The sequence below is a fragment of the Neofelis nebulosa genome, chromosome 2 (assembly GCF_028018385.1).
Source record: "Neofelis nebulosa isolate mNeoNeb1 chromosome 2, mNeoNeb1.pri, whole genome shotgun sequence".
Taxonomy (NCBI): Eukaryota; Metazoa; Chordata; class Mammalia; order Carnivora; family Felidae; genus Neofelis; species Neofelis nebulosa.
In genome coordinates, this window is record NC_080783.1 from 90,402,698 (window position 1) to 90,426,661 (window position 23,964).

The 23,964-nt window shown below is 34.0% G+C and overlaps 1 protein-coding gene across 4 annotated transcripts in view; it reads left to right on the forward strand.

Moving 5' to 3' along the window:
* The window catches only part of LRP1B (LDL receptor related protein 1B), a 1,890,044-nt gene that overhangs the window by 1,662,977 nt on the left and 203,103 nt on the right, over positions 1–23,964 (forward strand). For all 4 annotated transcript variants that reach the window (XM_058715412.1, XM_058715410.1, XM_058715409.1 and 1 more), the window contains exons 61-66: positions 957–1,145; positions 1,987–2,135; positions 8,747–8,840; positions 12,279–12,395; positions 12,513–12,632; positions 14,050–14,169. In XM_058715412.1, coding sequence (XP_058571395.1) covers positions 957–1,145; positions 1,987–2,135; positions 8,747–8,840; positions 12,279–12,395; positions 12,513–12,632; positions 14,050–14,169 — 789 coding nt within the window. The remainder of the gene's footprint in view (positions 1–956; positions 1,146–1,986; positions 2,136–8,746; positions 8,841–12,278; positions 12,396–12,512; positions 12,633–14,049; positions 14,170–23,964) is intronic.

Below are 23,964 nucleotides of genomic sequence, written 5' to 3' on the forward strand. Positions count from 1 at the left end.
TTATAAAAAGGTACTTATTACTGGGCTTACAGTACCTTTTTTCATTAATGAACAGTTTCTCAGAATTTCTAATAGATCTGAAAATAAATATGAAGAAATATTGGAATGCTTGTGCAAATTAAGGAATTTCCATTTTTTTATTTATAGCTTTTGAAAAGTTTTTTGAAGAAAATTCTATCATATTTTAAAGTTACTTAATCTTAAATCACCAAACAAATTTATTATATCTCATGTACCTTTTAGGACCCTGGAATCTCTTGAATGAAAAATTCACATTTGTGATGCTCAATCTACTCTTCACATTTAAACCTAGTCCTATAATGAAAGTATAATTAGGAAATAATTTTAACCTGCAACTAAACAGTTTTATGACTGTTAAACCTGCTTAATACATTGTGGTCTGTCACACTTATTTTCCTTCATCCCTATGCCAGCTCATCTTGCATGTAGAAATATTCATAAAATCTCAGTGACTAAAAATAGTTTATAGTAGTCTTATAGTCACTTTATCTCCAAGGAGTTAAACATCTCATCCTGGATATATAATTTAATCAATTTGAAAGTGGGAGAAAACAGTACAACGACCTGTAGATTTAAGGATTTAAGTTGGGAAAAACTGGATGGATGGAGATATATATATATATATATATATATATATATATATATATATATATAATGGTATTTCTTTCTGTTGAAGCCTCCATTATTTGTGAGCAGGATTGCATTCATTTCTTCCTAGTCGTCGAATCAGGCTAACTCTGAGCAAAGCAAACTCCTGTGCCAGATCCTGCATTCTCTTAACCGGTAATAAAGAACCTTGCTGGCCTGACAGGTTGTCACAGCAATTATTCACATGAAGTTCTGTAGCAGTTGTATCTGTCAGCCCATGTAGTATTGAATATTTTAACTGGCAGTCTTCCAAGACTGAACATTAATCTTACCATCTCCTATTACAGTCCCTAATCAAGATATTCCAGGGGTGATTGCACTAACATTGTTTGAAGACTACATCTACTGGACTGATGGGAAAACCAAGTCACTCAGCCGTGCCCATAAAACCTCTGGAGCAGACAGACTCTCACTGATTAACTCATGGCATGCCATCACAGATATCCAGGTGTATCATTCTTATAGACAACCTGATGGTAATTATTCTTTCCATGGTTTCCATAAGCGCATCAACATCTTTTAGTAACATTCCATTTTTGTTTCCTCCATGGTTAAGTGTAAATTTATTTTTGAGAATGAGTAACAGATTTCATTATGTAGCATAATTGTATAGGATGAATTCAGTTGATATCAAATATGTCTATTAAGGAATATGATTAGAAACTCAATAATAGTACAGAGAATTATTAATTTGTTGAAACATTAAGTTGAAGTGACAATAATACATGTAGTTGGAGAAATAAAGAATGCATTCTTGAAATGATTTATTTACAAAATAGTCATAGGATCCTTACTTTCTGGAATGCTGGGTAAAAGGAATTATATTTAAGTATCTATGGGGCTCTAAAAATGAGGAATATATCAAATTTGCTTCAACATATGTCTAGTAGGAATTCTATCAGGCCTTATGGAATAAATATTTGATTATTTTGCTTAAAACAGTATTTGGCTTAAAAAACAAGGCCACTACACTATTAGTTGTAGTTCATTGTTCCATTGTTTTATTTTACATTTATATTTCGAAACATATGTTTGTCTTCATCCAAAATGCTTTTAGTCCGTATTTTTCTGATGGACAAGTTTTTTCTACTAAAATGCTTGTTTTTGTGAAATGTATCCTTAAAGTTTTTTAATGGCAAAATTAATGCCATTGGACTATGAGTAAAATTTATCATAAAATACAATTATATTTATGACCTTGATGAATTCTTGATTACAAAATTCTACAACTTATGAAGTTTAAATGTCCTATCTCTGATCCCATGCTATATTATTGGTCTTGATTATTCTGTTTTGTTGTTTCTTTCTCATCTGTAGTCTCTAAACATCTCTGCATGATAAATAATGGCGGTTGCAGTCATCTGTGCCTCTTAGCCCCCGGAAAGACTCACACCTGTGCTTGTCCCACCAACTTCTATCTTGCAGCTGACAACAGGACTTGCTTATCCAACTGCACAGCCAGTCAGGTCAGTAGAGGTCTAGAAATCATTTCATGGGATGTATTATCGAGCTGTTAGAAAGATTTTGCCTGAACTTTGTTTATTGGCTTAAACCATTTTGAAATGTCATTTTTTCGTTGTTGTTTAGCATAACATTTTATACATCATATAGAGGGGTCACAGAGTAAGGGAAAAGCAATCAGTGTATATCATTAGAATGAGACCTTAGGAAATAGAGGAAAAAAGAGAAACAAAATCAAACCTGAAAACCATTTTTACACAGCTCTGCACAGAACAGTGGTTCAGATCATGAGTGGCCATAACAGAACCATCAGAAGAGATCTGACATATTTGATGAAGGCAAGGTGGTTGAGGCATAGCTATATGCAGCTTAAACAAAGAAAAAATTCTCCCTAGATAATCTGCTCTATCACCATCTCTGCTCCTCTCCCATTCCTCAAAGCAAGTGATGTGGAAAAGATGAATTAGACAAAAAGTAGGTTTCTAGATATTTTTATTGAAATATTATATGATCTAAATAATTTCATTCTAAAACCTCTTTTTCTTCAGCATGTAATTGTTTTTAGTAAAGGCATTAAAATTTCTACTCGATGGTAGTTGCATGAACTTAACATTATTACTTTCAAATTTTAGGTAACAGTCATATGACATTATAAGATTTAATTTTGTTATATTTGAGTCATTCTGTTATTTAAGATAAAATTGTCAAAGAAACTATGATTTTTTTTAAAATTACTAAATTTGTTCTTGGAATTCTGTGTCTTGAATTTGCTAGTTTTCTAATTCTAGCAGTTAATTCATGGCACAACACTGAATTTCTCTCAGGATGTGCTTATTTTCAGAATGGAGAAGCTAATACGAGTTCACCCAGCTTCTCAAATTATCACTATGAGTATCACCATTAAAAAATGGTATAAATGCAGAAGACCAGACCACTTTGAGGAAGGCAGTATGTGTGGAGGTTAAGGCACATACACTGAAGCCAGATTCACTGTGTCTGTAACCCTGACTCTGCTTAAATTGGCTGAATTTATCCTGGGCTTGTTATTTAGACTGTTGATGCCTCAGTTTTCTCATATTTTAAATGGAAATGTAATATATCCAGGCCACTATTTTGGCGATTCAATGGAAAAAGTCTTGGTACACAGTAAGTGCTGTTATTGCCCTTGCCCTGTAGTGAATGCAAACAAAATGTATTTAAGGGGATTTGTGCAAGTAGTGTCAGCTGCCATCAGGAGGTTCTGATGTGTAATTGGAAGCACAGGTCACAGTTTCTTCTTTCTTTACAAAGTGTGTTCTAATTATAGTCCCCTGTTTGTGTAACTAAAATACATTATCTTTAGAGAACTAGATATTTAAGTCACAGTGACACATGAAATAAGCAACTTAATTATTCCTAGAGAGAAAATTTAAGGGAGAAATCACAGGTTTTTAAATATTTTTTTCATGTTTATTTATTTTTGAGAGAGAGAGGCAGAGAGAGAGAGAGAGGGAGATGGAGAACCTGAAGCAGGCTCCAGGCTCTGAGCAGTCAGCACAGAGCCAGACGTGGGACTCAAACTCAAGAACTGTGACATAATGATGTGAGCCAAAGTCGATGCTTAACTGACTGAGCCAATCTGGCACCCTTTTTTAAATATTTTTAAATATAACTCCTGTTAGTGCTGTTTACTTTAGACAAATCTCCTGCTTAAACTCCAGGTTATTCTTTTTTTTTTTTTTTTTTTTTTTAATTTTTTTTAACGTTTATTTATTTTTGAGACAGAGAGAGACAGAGCATGAACGGGGGAGGGGCAGAGAGAGAGGGAGACATAGAATCTGAAACAGGCTCCAGGCTCTGAGCAGTCAGCACAGAGCCCGACGCGGGGCTCGAACTCACGGACCGCGAGATCATGACCTGAGCCGAAGTCGGCTGCTTAACCGACTGAGCCACCCAGGCGCCCCAACTCCAGGTTATTCTGAAGTAACCTCCGGTCCTTTGTTCTGGAGTGGTTCATGAGTCACTCTATTGAGGTAACACTGGTCTTAGGTGACTTGGTAGAAATGATGCCTGCCTACCCTACTTCTAGTGTGATGAGCCTCAGGAGCCAGCCAGAAATAGAGTAAAGCCAAAGGCTGCCTAACACCCAGAGGAATACCTCAAATAGTAGGACATAGGGAGTCAAACATCAGCCTTTATATAATCATAAAAGGGATAAAACCTTTCAAATTATTATATAAGATAACCTATAGTTATACTTATTCAGTGACAAAAAAAAATCAGATCAATGAAATGAATACCCAGAAAAAAATTGCTCATGTAATTAAATTATTTCCCAGTTTGGTATCAATGGTGACATGATGAAAATATTTATAACTTTAAAATACCCCAATGGTGTTTTTACATGAAATTTTTTAAAAATTCAAGAACAAGACAGAACAACAGTGAACCAAATTGTGGGTCCAATATCTTTGTTGTCAGCAGTACTTCCTGAAAAGAAGAGTCGTCACTTAATTTTTTTCATTTTTATGAAAAACTTAATGAAGAACTATTAATGCAATCCCTTAGTGGTTATCCCAGCAAGTCTTATGGTTTATACGACCATTTGCTGCTGATTTTTTCCTGATGCAGTGAGAAAAGAAACTATCGACTGTACACTTCTTGCAGAAAGTCGGTTCATAGAAACACAATTTTTAGTGAGGTTTGAAATTGAAGTGAAACAAATAATATAGACATTTTAGAATCATACTATTAAACATTCTGACCAAAACATTACATTTTAAATTTATCTTACCCAAAGATTTTTATTTTTTAACATCTAATGAATGCAACCAGTGATATATCTATCCCTTGAATGATACTGATTTTTAGAAAAATAAAATAGACAAATCATACCAGTAAGAATTCTATTAGAATTTAAAATGAACATGAAAATCTATTAAAAAATAAAGATTAATTCCAATTCTTATATCATTTATTACTTCAAATATTAAATTTAAATTATTTTTATTTCCTAATAAAGAATTAATTAAAAATAGCTTTACTTATTTTTTAAATGGAGACTTTCTCTATCACAAGTAAACTTCACTTGTGTATGCAGGATTTGCATTTTATACTTGTATCCATTTTAATAGACGTGTATTTAGTAGTTTCTTCATAGCTTCTTCTTGTGGGTGATAATTGCAGTTTGCAATTTATTTTATGAAGATATTAGTCTTGGAGAACATTTACCATGAAGAATGTTTTATATTTATGTTTAGCATTTATCTTTTTTAAGTTACTGTATTTAAGTATGAGAAAAATGAAGCCCAGACACAAAACAGAAGAAATCGTCCTCTGAGGGTAATGAATAAAATGTTGATTAGCATAAAAAGTAACATCATAAGTATATTTTACCCTGGCCTTCTCTTAGCTCAAAACCTTTTTTATGATCTTATTAAAAAGGAAATGGCAAGAACAATCGTCATATCATATATAATTCCAACAGTTGGTGTTTATTTAAATCAGGCATATGTAGTGAGTTTTAAAATACGTATTTTAGATATTTTCAAGTCTTGATTGGGGAGACTATGAATATACTCAGGAGGTATGAAATCCTCTTACTAATGTACTTTGATATACTGTAATGACTGGAAATGTTTAATGTTCAGGGCAATTGCTTTCAGAGTTAGCCTTATATCCCCAGACAGTCACTATCTATAAAGGTAATATTTTTCCTGTGGTAATTTATGAAAACCACCACAGACATGACCACAGGCTAAGCAAATACGAGAAAATCAGTTGAACAGTCAGCTCTTGCCTTGGATTCACAGTGCTCTATTCCCTCCCATATTGCTACTGGGGAAAAAAATCACTCTCTTATTTAAGAAGATAATGTAAATCTGCCTTTAATCAACTTCATGATATCCAAAGAACTTCAGCAAAGGCTAGCATCAAATTCTCTCTTACTTGAAGAAAGTAATAGTATTTTCTTTTCTTTTTCTTTTTCACGTTTATTTATTTCGAGAGAGAATGTGTAGAACGCACGCAGGGGAGGGCCAGAGAGAGGGAGGGATGGAGAGAGAAAATCCCAGCAGGCTCCATGCTGTCAGACAGTGGGGAGCCTAAGGTGGGGTTTGAATTCAGAGCTGTGAGATCATGACCTGAGCCTAAATCAAGAGTCCAACACTTAACCAACTGAACCACCCAGGCGCCCCAATACTTTTAGCTTACTAATAATCCATTTCATTCAACAAAATTAAACCTAGACTGTAGTTTTCTCTGTTACATATCTGTCTGGCATACAGCACGCTAAGATAAATGTCACCTTGCGTTCAGGTCACTCACATGAGAATCACAACAGAAACACTTCAGAAAGAAAATTAATAAATTTTAGAAAATTATCAAACTAATATTTTCAATTTCAGATAAATTTTGTATTCATGCTTTTCCCTGAATTTCTGTTGAAATAAAGACAAAAATAATTTGATAGTGCTGGAAAAAATTTGCTAAACTTTATCTATTACTTGGTTTTAATACTGTAAATTTTTAATGCCAATTATTTTAGATACATGTATGCTTTGTATGTAAAGTGTGATTTTCTTTAGTTTCTTTTATTTTATGAGAATAAAATAACCCCTGTTTCAGGATGAGAATTGGAATTCCGTTCACCTTTAAAAAAAAAATCCAATAATAACCTTCTGAAATATATTTCTAGCAAAGAGTTACTTGTGTGCTAAATGGCTTATAAGTAAATGCTATCATACAACATTTTCAACTAGTTTCTCTATTGTTAATCTTTCACTTGATGGTTTGTGACCAAAAAAAGGAGTTAAAAAGAAATGTTGTTTAAGTAATAGAATTGTTATTTTCCTTATAATTTTTAACTATTTTAAATGGAAAGGATGATAGAACAAATAAAATACATTAATAAATATGTCAGTGAATAGTGTTTTGGATAATCTTGAGAACAAGTTTTATTACAGCAGTTTTCTTCAATGTTTCTATTTTTAAAAAATAATATAATATTCAAAAAATTAATATTCAGCAAAAAAAATCTGTTACAACCTTATTTTTTTACCTTTCTTTTTTGACATGCCACTGTTCATTTTAAATTAGATGCATTTATTATTTGCTAGGTTCTTTGCCAGGCTTTGTAGAGGAAGATGTAATACGGGGTGGTAAGTCATTGACCAAAATAGCCTTAATATTCCTCAACTTGAGATGGTTTCTTCCTGACCGTAGTCCCCTGAATCACTTTTTTTAGAGCTCTTACCTTGGAAAACTTATAATTGTGAATTATTTCTCTTGCCCCTTTGAGATGTAAATTTTCTCCCAGCCTCCTGCCAGTTTTATAGCCCAGCAATATCTTCCTCAAGGACCTGGGAACCACCCCATAGAGATTTAATCATCAAGGGGTATCAGGGTCTCAGTTGGTTAAGCATCCGACTTCGGCTCAGGTCATGATATCATGGTTCATGAGTTCAAGCCCTGCACTGGGTTCTATGCTGACAGCTCAGATCCTTGATCCTGCTTCAGATCCTGTATCTCCCTCCCTCTCTGCCCCAACCACCCCCCACCCCACTCATGCTCATGCTCTCTCTCAAAAATGAATAAGCTTTAAAAAAAATTTTTTAATGTAATCATCATAAAAGATAGTCCAAGCCTGTCTCAGTCTCTGTTGGAAGGTAGGAGCCCAGTTTTGATAAGTACTACTAAGCAGATAGTCTACTCATGTTGACTATACTTTTCCATTAGTTTATCCCTTAGGTTAAACCCATTCCCTGCATTTTGTGTCAGAGAAGTTCAGTGCAATCTCTCTCCTCTATTGCCATAGTCTTAAATAAAGTCTTCCTTGCCTATTTAACTTTCTAGTGCAATTTTTTTATCTATTTTTTAGTTATGACAGTTTATTTTATTTATCCTAAAAGATCATGTGTATTTATTAAGAATTTTGAAAACTGAAAAAAACTTTACTGGTTTTAAGTACTTTAAAGAAGTGCCCTTAAAATTTATGTGGACAGATATTGATTATGGCTAAAGGCTGTGTCTTCAGAAAATTCCATGAAATCACAGCATGACAGTGCTGGAAAGGATCATCCAGATTATCTTAAGCTCCTCATTTGGAGACTGAGGATCAGAGACAGATTGATATTAATCAAATTGTCTAAGATTGCTAAGAAAATGCAATTCAATTATCTTAAATCAAATTAACTAAATTAATTCAACTTTTCAATTAATTCTGGATACCTTTTCCTAATATTTCTATGGATTTTTATCCATATTCATCATTTGGCAAGCTTCTTCTAAAGGCCTAGGTAATAAATATTTTAAGTTTGCTGGCCATGTAGTCTCTGTAGCAACTACATCACTGTTGTTATGGTACAAGAGCAGTCATAGATAATAGGTAAATGGGTAAGCTTGTCTGTGCTCTGGAAATCCCGGGAGGTTTTCCTGAACATTGTGCTTTCCTGGCAGATCATTTTGTTGCTTGTTGTGCATTTATTCCTTATTGTGGAATGCTCTAAGACCACCACAGTTCACATTTGTATCAAGAGAGTAGGTTAGGCTGCTTAGCCCTGGTGAGTTTTTAAATATTTATTGTATATGGTGATAGGGTTCTTCAACCTTTCTTCGTTTTCTTTTTTCTTTTTTTAAGTTTCGTTGCAAAACTGATAAATGTATTCCATTCTGGTGGAAATGTGACACTGTGGATGACTGTGGCGACGGATCTGACGAACCTGATGACTGTCGTGAGTACATCAGTGAATGTAGGAATTTAGAATTAAGAGTTCCTCAAATCCCAGTTCTTGAAAATTAAAGCAAGACCTTAAATATTTCCTTCTGATGCTTTTCCAAAATCTTTAAAAATGTAACAAAAATTGTTAAAATATCTTGGGTATGTCTCTGTTAACTATTGCATTTAGAATGATGCTGTCAGTAATTTGTGTTATTGTTTTGTCTTAAAATTTCTTACTCGTAGTATAATTACACTCATGTAGTTATCAATATAGTAACATTCAGCATGATTTTGACTGGATATGTCACCAAATTAGAAGCAAAACTGGGCAAGTTTTTAGAATTCCACTCAATAACTAAAATCTTACTTAAGGGATTAATCTTTCAATTTTTCTGACAGTATTAAAATACTGAAAATTCCTTAAAAGCGAGATTTTTCCAATATAAATCATTAGTTTGTTCTTTAGCAATTTAGTATGCTCTTATTAGTTGCCTTAAAATGACTACCAATTATATTTTGACTCAAACTGTAATTGGCACGGTTAGGTATCATGTACATACATACATACATACATACATATATATGCACATGTGTTTGTATATATGTGTGTGTGTGTATGTGTGTGTATGTGTATATATATATATATATATATATATGGCACATGTATACATTTAGGTATCACTGGTAACTTCGGTTGTAACGGACACACAATAAACTTTGTCTTGATAGACTTTTATAGTTCACTCCATGGGTCACTCCAATACTGTCCTGTCAAGTTAGAGGCTTTTAGTCAATCATGATTCCCTCAAATCTCAGTGGATAGTTGCCATGATTTGGCCTTGACAATTGAGTTCAAGATCCTTAGGCTTGCACTAAAGAAAGACAGTAAACTGTCTTAGTAAAAACTAGTTGCTTTCTGATGTAGAACTTTCCACCACATAATTACAAAACTGTTTTAAACTTAGGGTATCTAGATAGTTACTTAGATGAGATGGATCCCATCTCTTTGGGCACTACCAAGTGTATAAAACATTTGAAGTTGTTTCACATCGTTCATTTGTATCTTTGAAAGCAAGAAACTGTATATTCAAGGAAAAAGAAAAAAGATACAGAAGTCATTGGTTTTCTAATAGTCTCTTCATGTTTTTGGAATGTCCATTGGTCTTTGAGTTTTTAATACAGTTTTTGTTTTCACTATGATAGGCAATATATGAAAGTAATATCTGTGTGAGATAGGTATACTATTATGCCTGAATTATTCTTTTTTAAAGTTATTGAGTTAAAAGGACAATTAAAGAAACAAGAAATTACATTGCTGAACAACCAAGATTTACTAATTAAAAGGAAGTTATTAATTTCCCTGTGATAAAGTAAATTTTCCTACAATATGGTAATTTAATGCATCTTACTTTGTAATTTATAGAAATAAAGGAGAATGAATATGTTAAATCAGTCCTCATATTAAGGTGACCTCCCCTGCCCAGATTCACTAATATGTTCTCTAAGGAAATACCACCATAATGACCTACAGTTACAGTCAGTGGCACCCAATGCTTTCCGTTCTAAAATATCTGCATCTCCTGAGTTCCAATTTTAATCTTGACTGGAATATCATGCTATCACCATACTGATATGAAAAATTAACCAAAGATTTAGTATAGTAAGTTTTTCACATTTACACACTTTCAGACTGCATGGTGAACAAATATAACTTTAATGTCTTTTGAGGGAACCAAAGAGACATCTGGTATCTGAGAGTCTCTGCATCATCCTTATCCTGGTTAAATACCAATTCAACATGTTTTTATTGGTGACATTTTCTCTGTGATCTTTTAGTAAATGATCTTTTACTTGGAGTCGACGGGTTAACAGCACCAAACATCTGTAGGCATGAAGCTTTATTTTAAGAGTTATGGTGAGGTGGAGAGTGATGTACATGAGTTTGTGGAGTGTTTAGAATTCATTTGTGAATAGCTGCATCATCAAAATTTGCAGGGACTAGGTTGCTGGCAATATCTATAATTTCACCTGAAAAGGCTGGAAAGCTTAATCCCAGCTTCACCTACTTGCAAACTTCAGTAGTGTTATTTAAATAAATGTGTTTAAGAGTGATGCGTCATGAATTCTCTGGCATCAGAAGTTTGTAATTACATTTTCCAGACCATTCTAGAGACATATTTAAAAGTCAGATGGCTTCCCAGTTATTTCCCAGGCATGAAACTCCTCTGATAGTTGTAACCCTTCTTATGGGAAGGTTGGTTCAGTAGCAAAGGAGTATTCAAGAAAATCATATATGAAGCAACAGGAAATAGAGGAAATTCACATGTTTAGAATGTGAGAAAATTAAGTATCACACAGTTTAAACACTTAACTAACTAAACACTTAACTACAATTGACTAATAAATGTCACAGATTGGAGTTAAATTACTTTAAACATTTCAGAACTCACTTCTATAGAAGTCAAGCATATATTGAGTTATTTTTTAATGTTAAGGAAATTTTTAATTGTAAATATAAAAGCATACTTAATGTTCCGAAGAACATTTAGAATATCACTTATTAGTATTTGGTTGACTTATTTGAACAACTAAGCAGCATATTAATTATGTTAAAGTCAGTGATTAGTAATGTACATTAGGATCATCAGTCAAAAGATAAGTGTTTTATTACAAGCAACATAGATTGTGAGAAGACTTCAGAGTCAGATCTGGATCTCAATTCCAGGTCTGGCACTTGAAACTTGTACATTCTTGGGTTATAATTAATATCCATGAGAACTAGTTTCCTTATTTATAAAATGGTCATGGTGATGGGGAGGTGAGGAGGTTATGACAAGATTCAATTCGTAGTTATATGTGAAAGGGCCTAGCCCAGTGTCTAATACAGAGTAGATGCTCAGTATATCCCACTTTATTATTATGATTATTGTCATCATTATTTCTTTAAATTTTTTTTAATGTTTATTTATTTTTGAGAGAGAGAGACAGAGACAGAGCATGAGAAGGGGAGGGACAGAGAGAGAGGGAGACACAGAATCCAAAGGAGGCTCCAGGCTCTGAGCTGTCAGCACAGAGCCCGACAAGGGGCTTGAACTCACCAACCGTCAGATCATGACCTGAGCCAAAAGTCAGATGCTTAACCGACTGAGCCACCCAGGCACCTCATCATTATTTCTTATATAAACTCAAAAATATGGCAAAATGCATTATCATGTGGAATTAATTTCTGTTAATTTATGAAATGTAATCTGGAGGTCATCTGAGTTGCTCACAGCTTAGCTGTACTGTAATCTGAATCTAATAGCTACCTAGGTGTGAGACATCCACAATGTGCTCTAGAATATGTTTAATATAATGAAATAATAAATATTTTTAATGTCAGAAAAGCTCTTTTTAAGAAGGCATGAGCTAAGATTGGCATTTGGTGATACCTGTATGTTTTCTTCCCTAGCTGAATTTAAATGTCAGCCAGGCAGATTCCAGTGTGGAACTGGACTCTGTGCTCTTCCTGCTTTCATCTGTGATGGAGAGAATGACTGTGGAGACAATTCTGATGAACTCAACTGTGGTAGGTGATTAAATTCTTAACTAAGGAACATAAATCTAATTCTTAGCTGATTATGTGTGCGCCGATTTAAATTCAGACACAGGTTTCAGCACAAATTTTTTTTGTTCTATCTTTTAGACACACATGTCTGCCTGTCAGGTCAGTTCAAGTGTACAAAGAACCAAAAATGTATCCCGGTAAATCTCAGATGTAATGGACAAGATGACTGTGGGGATGAGGAAGATGAAAGGGACTGTCGTAAGTCACCTTAAAATGTTCTGTCTTATCTTACTTCTGAGTCCCAACTGAAAATGGTCTAAAAATTATTATTATGTACCACACAGTGTAGAAAAACATAATACCAATTATGGGGAAATAGCTCCAAATAGGTATCTATTGGGATGGGTTATTTAAGAAGCTCTCTATAAAGAATATAGAGAAAATTAAAACATGGTGGTCTTTACTTAGAAAACTACCTGAAGATTATGGCAAACAGGAAACAACATGCATTCATTCACATCATCCTTAAGAGAAGCAGCAAAACCAACATTACAGGTGACTGTGGTGTTTTGTTCATAAACTGATTTTGTGTGTGTGTGTCCACAGTAGGAAGCTACAGGTAATTTTCTTCTATTGATTAGTTACTTGAAATCAAGTCCATTAATTGAGATTGTTTTTTTCCCATAAAATACATATTGAATGTATGATGAGCAAAATAACCTAACAAAACTATTTGTTAAAAACTGTAAATAATATTCTATTTAATGTCTTTTAACAAGATACTCCAAAGAATAATTATAAAATATCTTGTTCTTTTTGCCCCTTGTCTCCATCCCCCACCAAAAATCAAATTAGATTAAATGGAAGACAAACAGTTTATATTATGTACATATATACACATAGGCACACAGGCACGCGCACACACACACACACACACACACACACACACCAGAATCTGAACAATAGAGTACCTGTCAAGTTTCTCAGGGTTTCAACAGAATAGCTGTCAATATTCCTGTCTTGCTGAAGTTTTATTTTATTCCCCTAAAACTTTTATCAGTAAATAATGTGCAGTCACCCAGCAATTTGATTAAGATGGTGCATTCAGAATAAAGTCAGTACCAGTTCTTTATGGTTAGTCATTCTAGGAGCTGATCCATTAAACTGACTAGGATTTGTGATGCAGTTTACAGTGTAAGTCAGATGTTCTCCTCTTCCCTCAAAAACTCAACACAAGTAGAGAGTTTGATAAGTTTTATGATTTTTATTTCCTTATTCACTAATACCTTCTGATTTAGTCTGTTTTCTATGTATAAAAATGTGAATGTGTGAATTCTTACTCTTATTTATCTGGTAACATTATTCCAAAAGGCTCTGAACTGTTTATTTTTAAAATTAATTTCAAAATATTTCTAATCAAGGTAAGGTTCTGAAAATTCTGATTTTTATCAAATGTATCATTACAGAAATAGGTTTTATTTATTTATACTGGAAAGGACATTTGGAATATATTATAGATAATGAAAGTTAAAACTCTTCACCTTCAGAGCCTTATTAATTAAAAGATGATACATTTCCAGTTGACTATCCTTAACATTTGTTTGTCTAATTATTTTTTAGATTAAGTGTCTGTCTTTGTTCAAAACTATATTTTAATAGATCTTTTCCTCTTAAGCCGAAAACAGCTGTTCTCCAGACTATTTCCAATGTAAAACTACTAAACACTGCATTTCCAAGCTGTGGGTTTGTGATGAGGATCCAGACTGTGCGGACGCATCAGATGAGGCCAACTGTGGTGAGTGTTTTGTGACCCTGGATCTTTCCTATTGTATTTGTGTCACCATCTGACATAGCCACAGTGAAAGGGGTTTGAACACAATTCTGATGAAACTGAAGTCTTACATGAGAAAGTTTTGTCTCTGTGCTAGCAGAGTCAGGACAACCTCAGATTAGCTATTTTATAACAACAATCTCAGGTTAGCTGTTTTTACCTATAGAAGGGTAAGGCAGAAGAGTAATATTGTTTAATATAACTCAAAACTATTTCTAAAAAGATGGATCTAAAAAGGTAGGCTAAACCATCATCTTGTATTAGAGTATGCACTTGGTATTAGCATTTAATGAATAGAAAAAATGAGACATTACCTTAAAATATTTTTTTTAACATTTATTTATTTTTGAGACAGAGAGACAGAGCATGAATGGGGGAGGGTCAGAGAGAGGGAGACACAGAATCTGAAACAGGCTCCAGGCTCTGAACTGTCAGCACAGAGCCTGACGCGGGGCTCGAACTCATGGACCATGAGATCATGACCTGAGCCAAAGTCGGCCGCTTAACCTACTGAGCCACCCACGCGCCCCAAGACATTACCTTTTTATTGTTCTAGACTTCATTTTTTTTTTGCTTAAATACATACGGTTTTCCATTCATTCAATGATTGTTATCCATTCCTAAACATGGTGAAATAAAAGGAAAGTTAAGAAAAGTATCTTTTCTGTTTTAGTAGATGACAGCGAACACCTAAGTTGGCATTTGTTTCTGAACCTTTTTTTTACTTACGATCAGTTGTTTTATTTATAAGAATTATTTATTAATTAATGTTGCAGAAATGGAGAACATACTCATTTTGTTTAATACATTCGATTCTATCTTGAAAATGTCAACGGAAAGACAGAAATGAAGAGTAGTTGTCATGTGTAATTCATTTTATCAACATTTATTAAACAGTAACCGAGGCTATGTTGTAGGGGAATACACCAAACATGGCATTGTTGGGGAAGCAAAAAATTATTTAATCTGCTAATTGATTAAGAAAGACAGAGTTTTTCCAAATTGAAGATAGCACGTCCAAGACTTTCAGAGCCAAAATTGGGTTAAATGCATCTGCTATATTCCACACTGCTCTTAATTACCTCTTCTGAGAAAAAAGAAAATAATGAAAACCCATTGTGTTCTTTGAAATTCCACTTCTGCACAACATTCATGAGACATATGTGTAATAAATGACAATCGTGTGTCTTTAAGTGTTTTTCCTAATACTGCCTTCCATGTGACTGTGTCTTCAGAACATGCAACCAAAATAACTTACTACAGTATCATGAAACCCCATTTACCACTTTGTAGAATTGGTCTTCATAATCAATTCACAAAGCCCTGAAGTATAGTCATTATTGATTTGTCCCTAACAATTATCAAAGTCTTTTACAGACTAGTTTATATTCTTGGCTAGTTTTCTTTTATATTAATGGCTAGTCTTGTGTATTTTTGGTTTACCGAAGTGAAAAGGAATAATGACTTATATTAGCTATATGAATATTTTTATGGAATATCTATAATTTGTTCTTCCTTACTTTGATATTATTTAACTGTTGTCGCAGATTATATTAATCAAACTGATAATTATCAATTATTATAATAAATGTAATGCTTAATTTGGTATTTACCATATAGCCCAGGATATGTGTTAAACGCTTTATAGTCATGTACTCACGTAATCTCTCTACTATCCCCTATTTTTTTTGAAAAATTTTTTAATCTTTATTCATCTTTGAGAGAGAGACAGAACATGAGCAAGGGAGGGACAGAGAGATAGAGAGGGAGACATGGAATCTGAAGCAGGCTCCAGGCTCTGAGCTATCAGCACAGAGCCCGACGTGGGTCTCAAACCCACTAACCATGAGATCATGACCTGAGCCAAAGTCAGATGCTCAACTGATAGAGCCATGTAGGTGCCCTGATCCCTATTTTTTATAAAGTTTATTTATTTGGGGAGAGAGATAAGGGCTCTGGAGAGAGAGAGAGATTCAGAGAGGGAGAGGGAGAGAGAAAGAGAGAATCCCAAGCAGGGCCTGTGCTATCAGTGCAGGGCCCAACACAGAGCTGGATCTCACAAACTGAGATCATGACCTGAGCCACAATCAAGAGTCAGACTCTTAACTGACTGAGCCACCCAGACACCCTTTACTATCCCTATTTTATTGATGAGGTAAATGAATCCCAAGGAGGTTATATAACTTACCCCAAAGTCATGGCTTGCAGGTGGTGGAACTGGGACTTGAATCCAAGGGTTTTTCACACTAAAGCATCTACTCTGTAGACTTGGTATAAAGCCACCTCATTCTTTCTGTGTAAAGAGAAAAATATTTAAATGTTTTCTGTTTGAAAGTTATATAGACTTCTCCCAGCCACAGTCATTGCCATAAATTCCAGATCAGTATACGAACACATACATACATACAGTAAGAGGGAGAGAAGAGATGAGAAGGTTGCCATCTGATTTGCCTTAGACCACTATAAAATTTTATTGTGGCAGGAACTAATTTAATTTAAAAAACTTCTATATCACATTTTAGTGTACCATTTCTCAGTCTTTATTCTTGGTGGGCTAAAAAGGCTAGCTCCTTCCCCTTTGTTCTGTCCTCAATAAAAATAGAAATGCTGTGTATTTTTGCTATGTCTGTTAACACTTTTGCAGAATACTTGCGCTGAGTAGGGAAAAGCAAAACAACAACAACAACAAAAAAAAAAACAAGCAAATAAAAACACTTCTTAAAATTAACCCTATCAAGCTAAGGCCTTATTATTTGAATCTGAGTCCTGTGTTCCTTTGTGGGAACAGGACTTGTCTAGAATAGAAGGTAAGTTTCAATGTTTCTCATGTTGAGGGCCCAGCAAGATATAGAGTAGATTCGCGTGAAGTGCTGTTGAGTGACTGGCCTGTTCTCTGTTACAAAACCTCTGTATGTAACTCATTTTTATTGCAGTTTTCTTCTATATTTTCTTGGTCCAATGCTAAATTTAGAGGGAGATTCTGCTTTACTCTTAGAGTTCACCTAGCTCTTAACAACTTATTTCTCAGAAGCAATATCTATCTATAGCTTTATATCTAATTGGCTTCTATTAACTCTAAAGTTCTAGCATTGTAATGTGTTCTACCTTGATAGATCCTAAATGAAACACATTTTTTCTCTTTATTTTTTTAAAATGTTTTATTATTTATTTTCAAGAGTGAGAGAGACAGAGCACAAGCAGGGGAGGGGCAGAGAAAGAGGGAGACACAGAATCCAAAGCAGTCTCTAGGCTCTGAGCTGTCAGCACAGAGCCTAATACATGGCTCAAACTTGCAAACCACAAGATCATGACCTGAACCCAAGTCAGCTACTTAACCAACTGAGCCACCCACACCCCCCTTTTTCTCTTTAAATTTTATAAACAATACCAATGTAGGGACACAGGGTCACTGAGACACTGTGGAAAAGCCTAACAAAGCTTACAAATAAATTTACAGAATAACTTGCAAAAAAAAAAAAAAAAAACAAATACACATGCAGTATAGGGGATTAAAATACCTTTAATGTATAAATATCTTTAAAATTATTTAATTTTTATATTTACTGGAATACCATGTTTATTGAATTCTGCCCAGTGTAATTTTTGAGTTCTGATTAGTAATGCAGATTTAACAACTAATATTCAATATGTTTAAAAATTTTATGGTAATCTAGAATTTAAGGAGGCCTCAAATCACTTTGAGTAGATATAAATTACATGTAGTTTAGGAGTCTTACTCCAATAGTTTAGTATTGGTGAGACTGAATACGAATTTTAAAATTAAATTACATATTTTCCGGGGCGCCTGGGTGGCGCAGTCGGTTAAGCGTCCGACTTCAGCCAGGTCACGATCTCGCGGTCCGTGAGTTCGAGCCCCGCGTCAGGCTCTGGGCTGATGGCTCGGAGCCTGGAGCCTGTTTCCGATTCTGTGTCTCCCTCTCTCTCTGCCCCTGCCCCGTTCATGCTTTGTCTCTCTCTGTCCCAAAAATAAATAAAAAACGTTGAAAAAAAAAATAAAAAAATAAATAAATAAAAAAATAAATAAATAAATAAATTACATATTTTCCTATCCTATGACACATAGTTTTTGAGATGACTAAATTTATGAGTCTGTAAAAACTACATTTGGCACATTTGGATTTAAATTCATAAATATTTTAAAAACATCTTTTAGCTCCATTTCTGTGTAAGTAAAGATTTAAATCTGTGCTATGCTTATATTCATGGGAAGACAGGTTCAACTGTGTTTTGAGTTAATGGCTATTATAAAATTACATCTTTTCACTGGAAGGTATTTTACTCTTTCTTTACTCTATACCCAGAGAAAAATAAGCTTTAGAAAAGGTAGGTATGTACCTTTTTTATTAAATTATAAACATTGACTATTCTTGGAAGGCTGTTCATTACTTATTATAGTATTGGACAAACACCAGATTTGAATGCCTGACCAAAATGTATGCAATACCTCAAATTGTACTAGCCCTAGGATTTTCACTCCAAATTTCAATTTCAAACTTTCTTTACCTTCTGCCTGCCATTGTCTATTTTAGGAAGGAAATGCAGATTTGAGGATTTGACAAATCTGTACTAGATTCATGCTCTGCTTTGTAATTAGAGTTGAAACTTTTCTACAATTTGACTCTAATAAGATGATATCAGAATCCAGGTCTTTCCATTATGTCCTCTCTTCCCAGTTTATAGTTCAGATTTTCCATTCCCTAGACGTCTGTATAACATTCTTTTTATCAGTTGTTCCATCTGGGCCTTCCTGATCAACCCCATACTCACACCCCAGCTCTCTGGAATCCACTGTTTGTTCTGCCATATTGCTCTTCCCTATGGTCATGTCTCCTTGTTTTCTTCTCTTGCAACCCTCCACCTCGTCTAGAATTTTTGCTTTCAAGTTGTTTCAGCATCATTTGCGGCTTTTGAGCAGTTTTGGTTTATTCCCTACCGCTTGGCTAATTATCTCAAATTAATGTGCTAGCTATAATCACACTAACTAGGGCTTGTGAGATGAACTTGAGTTTCCTACAGTAGCTTTGTGCTTTGTGCAGCCTGGTTCTTCCAACATGATGCTGAACACATTCAAACTAAAAGAGAACTGATCAGTGGGTCCTTTAATTTTCACTTAAATTTCTGTTGAGGAAATTTGAGTTTGTTTACTTAAGCTATAAGAACATAAGGAACGTGTTTTTTTTTTAAGTTAAAGCAAGTGAATATTAAATTATAAAATACTTCTACCATGCAGACTTATACAGAAAGTTACACAGTAAGCAATTTATCATTTTGAATAGATTTTTAACATTTTTCTTAAGGCATCTCTTTTAAAACATAGACATCACTACAATAACATGTAAAGCCCTCCTTTATCCTCTCGCCTTCCCTTTTTCCCCCTCTGCTGAAGTGGTTGTGTATTATTCACCTGTGTTCTTTTTAACTATATTTCTATGTATTTATTAATATATACCTAACAGTTAATAGTATCTTAAAAGCTTACATAAATTTCATTGTATTTTCAATAGGAAATTGAAGCTTAACATTTTCTAGTATTCCAGTGTATTAATATGAATCACACATTTTTATACTGAAGGTTTTTTTTTTTACATGTTACAATTATTACACATTTATTGGCAAATAAAACACAACACCTTTCATACAATCTGTGCTATAGACACCATGAAGTCTCAGTTTCCTGCTCAGGTGCTCTGATTGTCAGCTTGCATGAAAGTTTACTCAAAGCAGTTGTGACAATATCCAGGGGCAGAAATCTGTGTACCCTACAGTCTATATTAGCCTTTGGATGGAGACCCTGGAACGAGTTTGAAGAGAGAAGTTCTGGTTTTGGTGGCTATACCCACAGTAAAATAATTCTTGATATTTGAATTTAGTTATTTTCAAAATATTTATTTACTTACACTTAAAATAGCATTTAGCAAATGTTAGTGCCATGACTTCAATATAATCCATGGTGGGGCGGGAGTGGAGTTCTGTGCTCACATATGCAGGAAAGGGTGATGCACTAAATTCTGTATCTTGGAAAATAGTGCACTCCCATGCATTTAGTTAAGACATCTGTTTAGTGTTTTTAAGCAGTGTTTCCTGAATTTAAATATAGACCAGCAAATTAGGTATTTTATTTTGATTAGTAAACAAATTATGTGAACACCCTAAAGCCTCTCTTCCATACTGTGTGACCATGGCTTATTGTGTGGGGGCAGGAGGAGGACTTTGTTATTGAGGGAGGCTGCTGGGAGACCGATTTAAATTTTCAAACACATGGCATCATGGTACCTCAGATATTTAGAAGGGTGGATTGTACATCTTTATGTTAGCAGGTGGGAAGGAGGAAGGATCCCATTTCTCTGGGGCCTGATTGGTCTCTGCTGCCTGATTGGTCTGATCTGCACCTGTATTGTGACCTGTGCTGTGGAGTGCTGGTCCCACCACCCACTGCTGAAGTATAGCCTTGGCTGGCTTCCTCCATGTTTCCATTTCTGGTGAGGTGCAAACTGATCTTAAGTTTCTGCTATTAGATGAATACTCTTGAGCTAAGACATGCAGAGACACGTGCTCCTGAAAATCTCCAAATCTTGTGAGGAGCCAGAAATAACTGTCTCACGCTTACCTATCTAGCTACTAGTCACTTGTAGTGTCGTAGAGTCGCTCCTGAGTTTTGTTGACTGTGTCATATACATGATGCTAGATGTTTCTCCTGGAATTTTGACATCTTTTTGAGATAAATTTGGGTCAGGGTAAGGCTTATCTTCTCAGTAGTATTGGCTTGTCCCACATCAATCTGGATACGACTTCCATGTCTTGTGTCTGTGTGTGAGAAAGTGAAAGAAAGGGGAGCCTATCTATATGAATAGGACTAGGAAATTACTGTCTAGTTTTTATATGAAGAAATGAATGACCTACATGTGAATCCTTTAATAGTCTAAGAGGAACACATTTAGTCTTTTTATAACTTGTCTTCAGTAACTTCCTTGCATTGACTGTCTCTCTACCAAAGGGATATGCAATTATTTGGTGATGTTATTTTATTTTATTTTTTTCTTTCTCAATAATAAGAGGAAATTATGAAATTTAAATTTTGTTCCACAAAGCTAAAAAGGAGCCCACACAGTGAGTCAGGAGGCATGCCACATATTCCAGATTCTATACTGATCTGTTGTAAAAGCCATGAAAGGAAATAGCTTTTTGCCCAGTGAGGTTTATAATTAAGTTTGTAATGAAAGGGACTGTATATTTGCTTAATAAGAACTGGGTTGGTGTAGTTGATATTTTTTAAAAAGAAATTGAGTCAGTAATTTAACATTCTGTGATATTTTTGCTTGAAAAACTTCATCCTTGTTATATTGCTTCCCTCAACCTTTGCCAAATATATTTGATTCTCTATAAATGCAAAATAAAATAGCACACACACACATGCACACAAACCTACTTGCAGTTTTATAGTAAAATGTGGGAAAAATAAGCATTAGACACTTTATAAAAAATACTTAAGAAATCTAGAACTTTAAAAAATGCCGTTTTTGTCTACCTTTACAACAAAATATTTGCATTTGTTTTGGTTTATAAGATTCTATTCAAATGTCATTTGGACTGGTGATTCCCTTAAAGAATATTATTACCATTTATTTTCAGGGGTTATTCAATGTTACTTGATGCCATGTTTGAATGATTATACTATATATTAGTGTGTGAAAATAAATAGAATTAAAGTTTGTAGTGCTTTTTCTCAATACGGTACTATAGGTAATGCATCTGTGTGTAGAAAATATTATTGTTTATCACTATAAGAAATAAGAGTGGTAGCTTCTTTCAACTGGTTAGAGGACCAATCATCTTATTCAGAGTACCAGCCTATGAAAATATGGTGTGTGTATAAAGTAGTTTGGTTACCACTTCAGTTTCTGTTCCATACTCATAAATTGCAGTAAGAAGCCCTGAAACATCATTTATGACATTTTTATTAGACTTCTAATTAGTAGAATTTATTTATAATATTTTTGAATATTTTATAAGAATATATATTACATAAACATAGGGCTATATGTTATATATTAGAAAGGCTGTAAAGCTTAATATCTAAGTTTCTTGATACCTTAATTTCCGACTGGACTCAAAATACATAGAATTTTAAATAACTATTTTAAAAAACCCTGTCATTTCATTTAGGAACATATAGATAATAAAAGTAAAATGACCGACTGGTAAAGAAAACTTAGATTTATACTTCTATGTTAAAATCAGTTTGAGGATCCAAATGGTATCAGATTTTGCTTGCAAAATGAGTATCCTTTTCATCCATTAACATTTCAGGACATAATATATTAAGGAGAGTAAAAGACCTATTGTAGAGTTATAATCGTACCATTTATTAGCTTTGTAATCTTTGTGGACAGATGTATAGATGATGATTCTGATAGTCATACTTATGGCCCTGTCTGTCTTAGATTCAATGCCTGGGATGTAAGTCTCTGGACTGGACTTTGCCTGTCATTAGGGCACTATTTATTATGGTTCTTTAGTCATTGTTCATGTGGGAAATAACAGGAGTGGAGAGAGAGGTGATGTAGGATGTAGTTTGAGATAATGAACTCTATTACCTCTTGCTGGGTTATAGATGTCAGAGCAAATTATTACTTATTTTTGCTGTCCTTTAAAATTTTAACCTTATAATTAATATTTCTATTTCTCTAATCCAAAAATCTTGAGAGAGATTATAAAAATAATATAAACAAATTATTCATAATGAGTTTCCTTTGACCTAAGGAAGAAGTAGCTTAAATAGTATTTAAGAGCTAGAGAAATAGACAGCAGATCTACCCTGTAATCTGAGGTTTCTTACCCTATAGATCATCTTATCCATATGATTATATTCTTCACAATTCTGTGTTCTAAGGAGGTGGCAAACCTCCCGTGTATACATGTTTCCTATTTTGATATACTTACTGGATTTTGGTTGATATTTGAGAAAAAGGAGAAGAAATCAAAACTGATACCATTTATTGACCTTCAAATAAATCTGTTTTCAAACATATTTTTAATTAATAGTATTTGGATTATGTGAATTATATGTTGTATTCAAGCAGTAAGATCTCTACATTTAAGTTCATGTGTTAATATATAATCTTAAACTTAAAAGAAGTTACAAAATATTTGTATATATGCAATGGTATCTTAAAATAGAATTTATCATTAATATTTTGTTATAAATGCTAATATCAAATTTAAAACAAACGTATGGTAATTTGTTTTACTTCATTAAAACCAATTCCTCAGGAGCTGAGTGTGTTAACAATTATTGGGTGTGTTAACTATTTAATGGTGAGTAGAAGACTAAATAAAAATTCCATATCAGAATGCTGGGAACATATTTTTATTTTTTGTTTATTTATTTATTTTTACATTTATTTATTTTTGAGAGACAGAGCACAAGTCGGGGAGGGGCAGAGAGAGAAAGAGACACAGAATCTGAAACAGGCTCCAGGCTCTGAGCTGTCAACACAGAGCCCGATGCGGGGCTCAAATCCACAAACCGTGAGATCATGACCTGAGCTGAAGTCGGACACCCAACCGACTAAGCCACCCAAGAACCCCAGGAAACATATGTTTAAATGTTATAAAATATTTACCATAAATTGTAATTAATCAAGCTATTGGAAGAGTGACATCTAACCTGTTTCAACTTTTTGAAGACATTTCTAAGGCCTTAATTTAATTTCTTCTATCACCTAGTTGGTAATATAT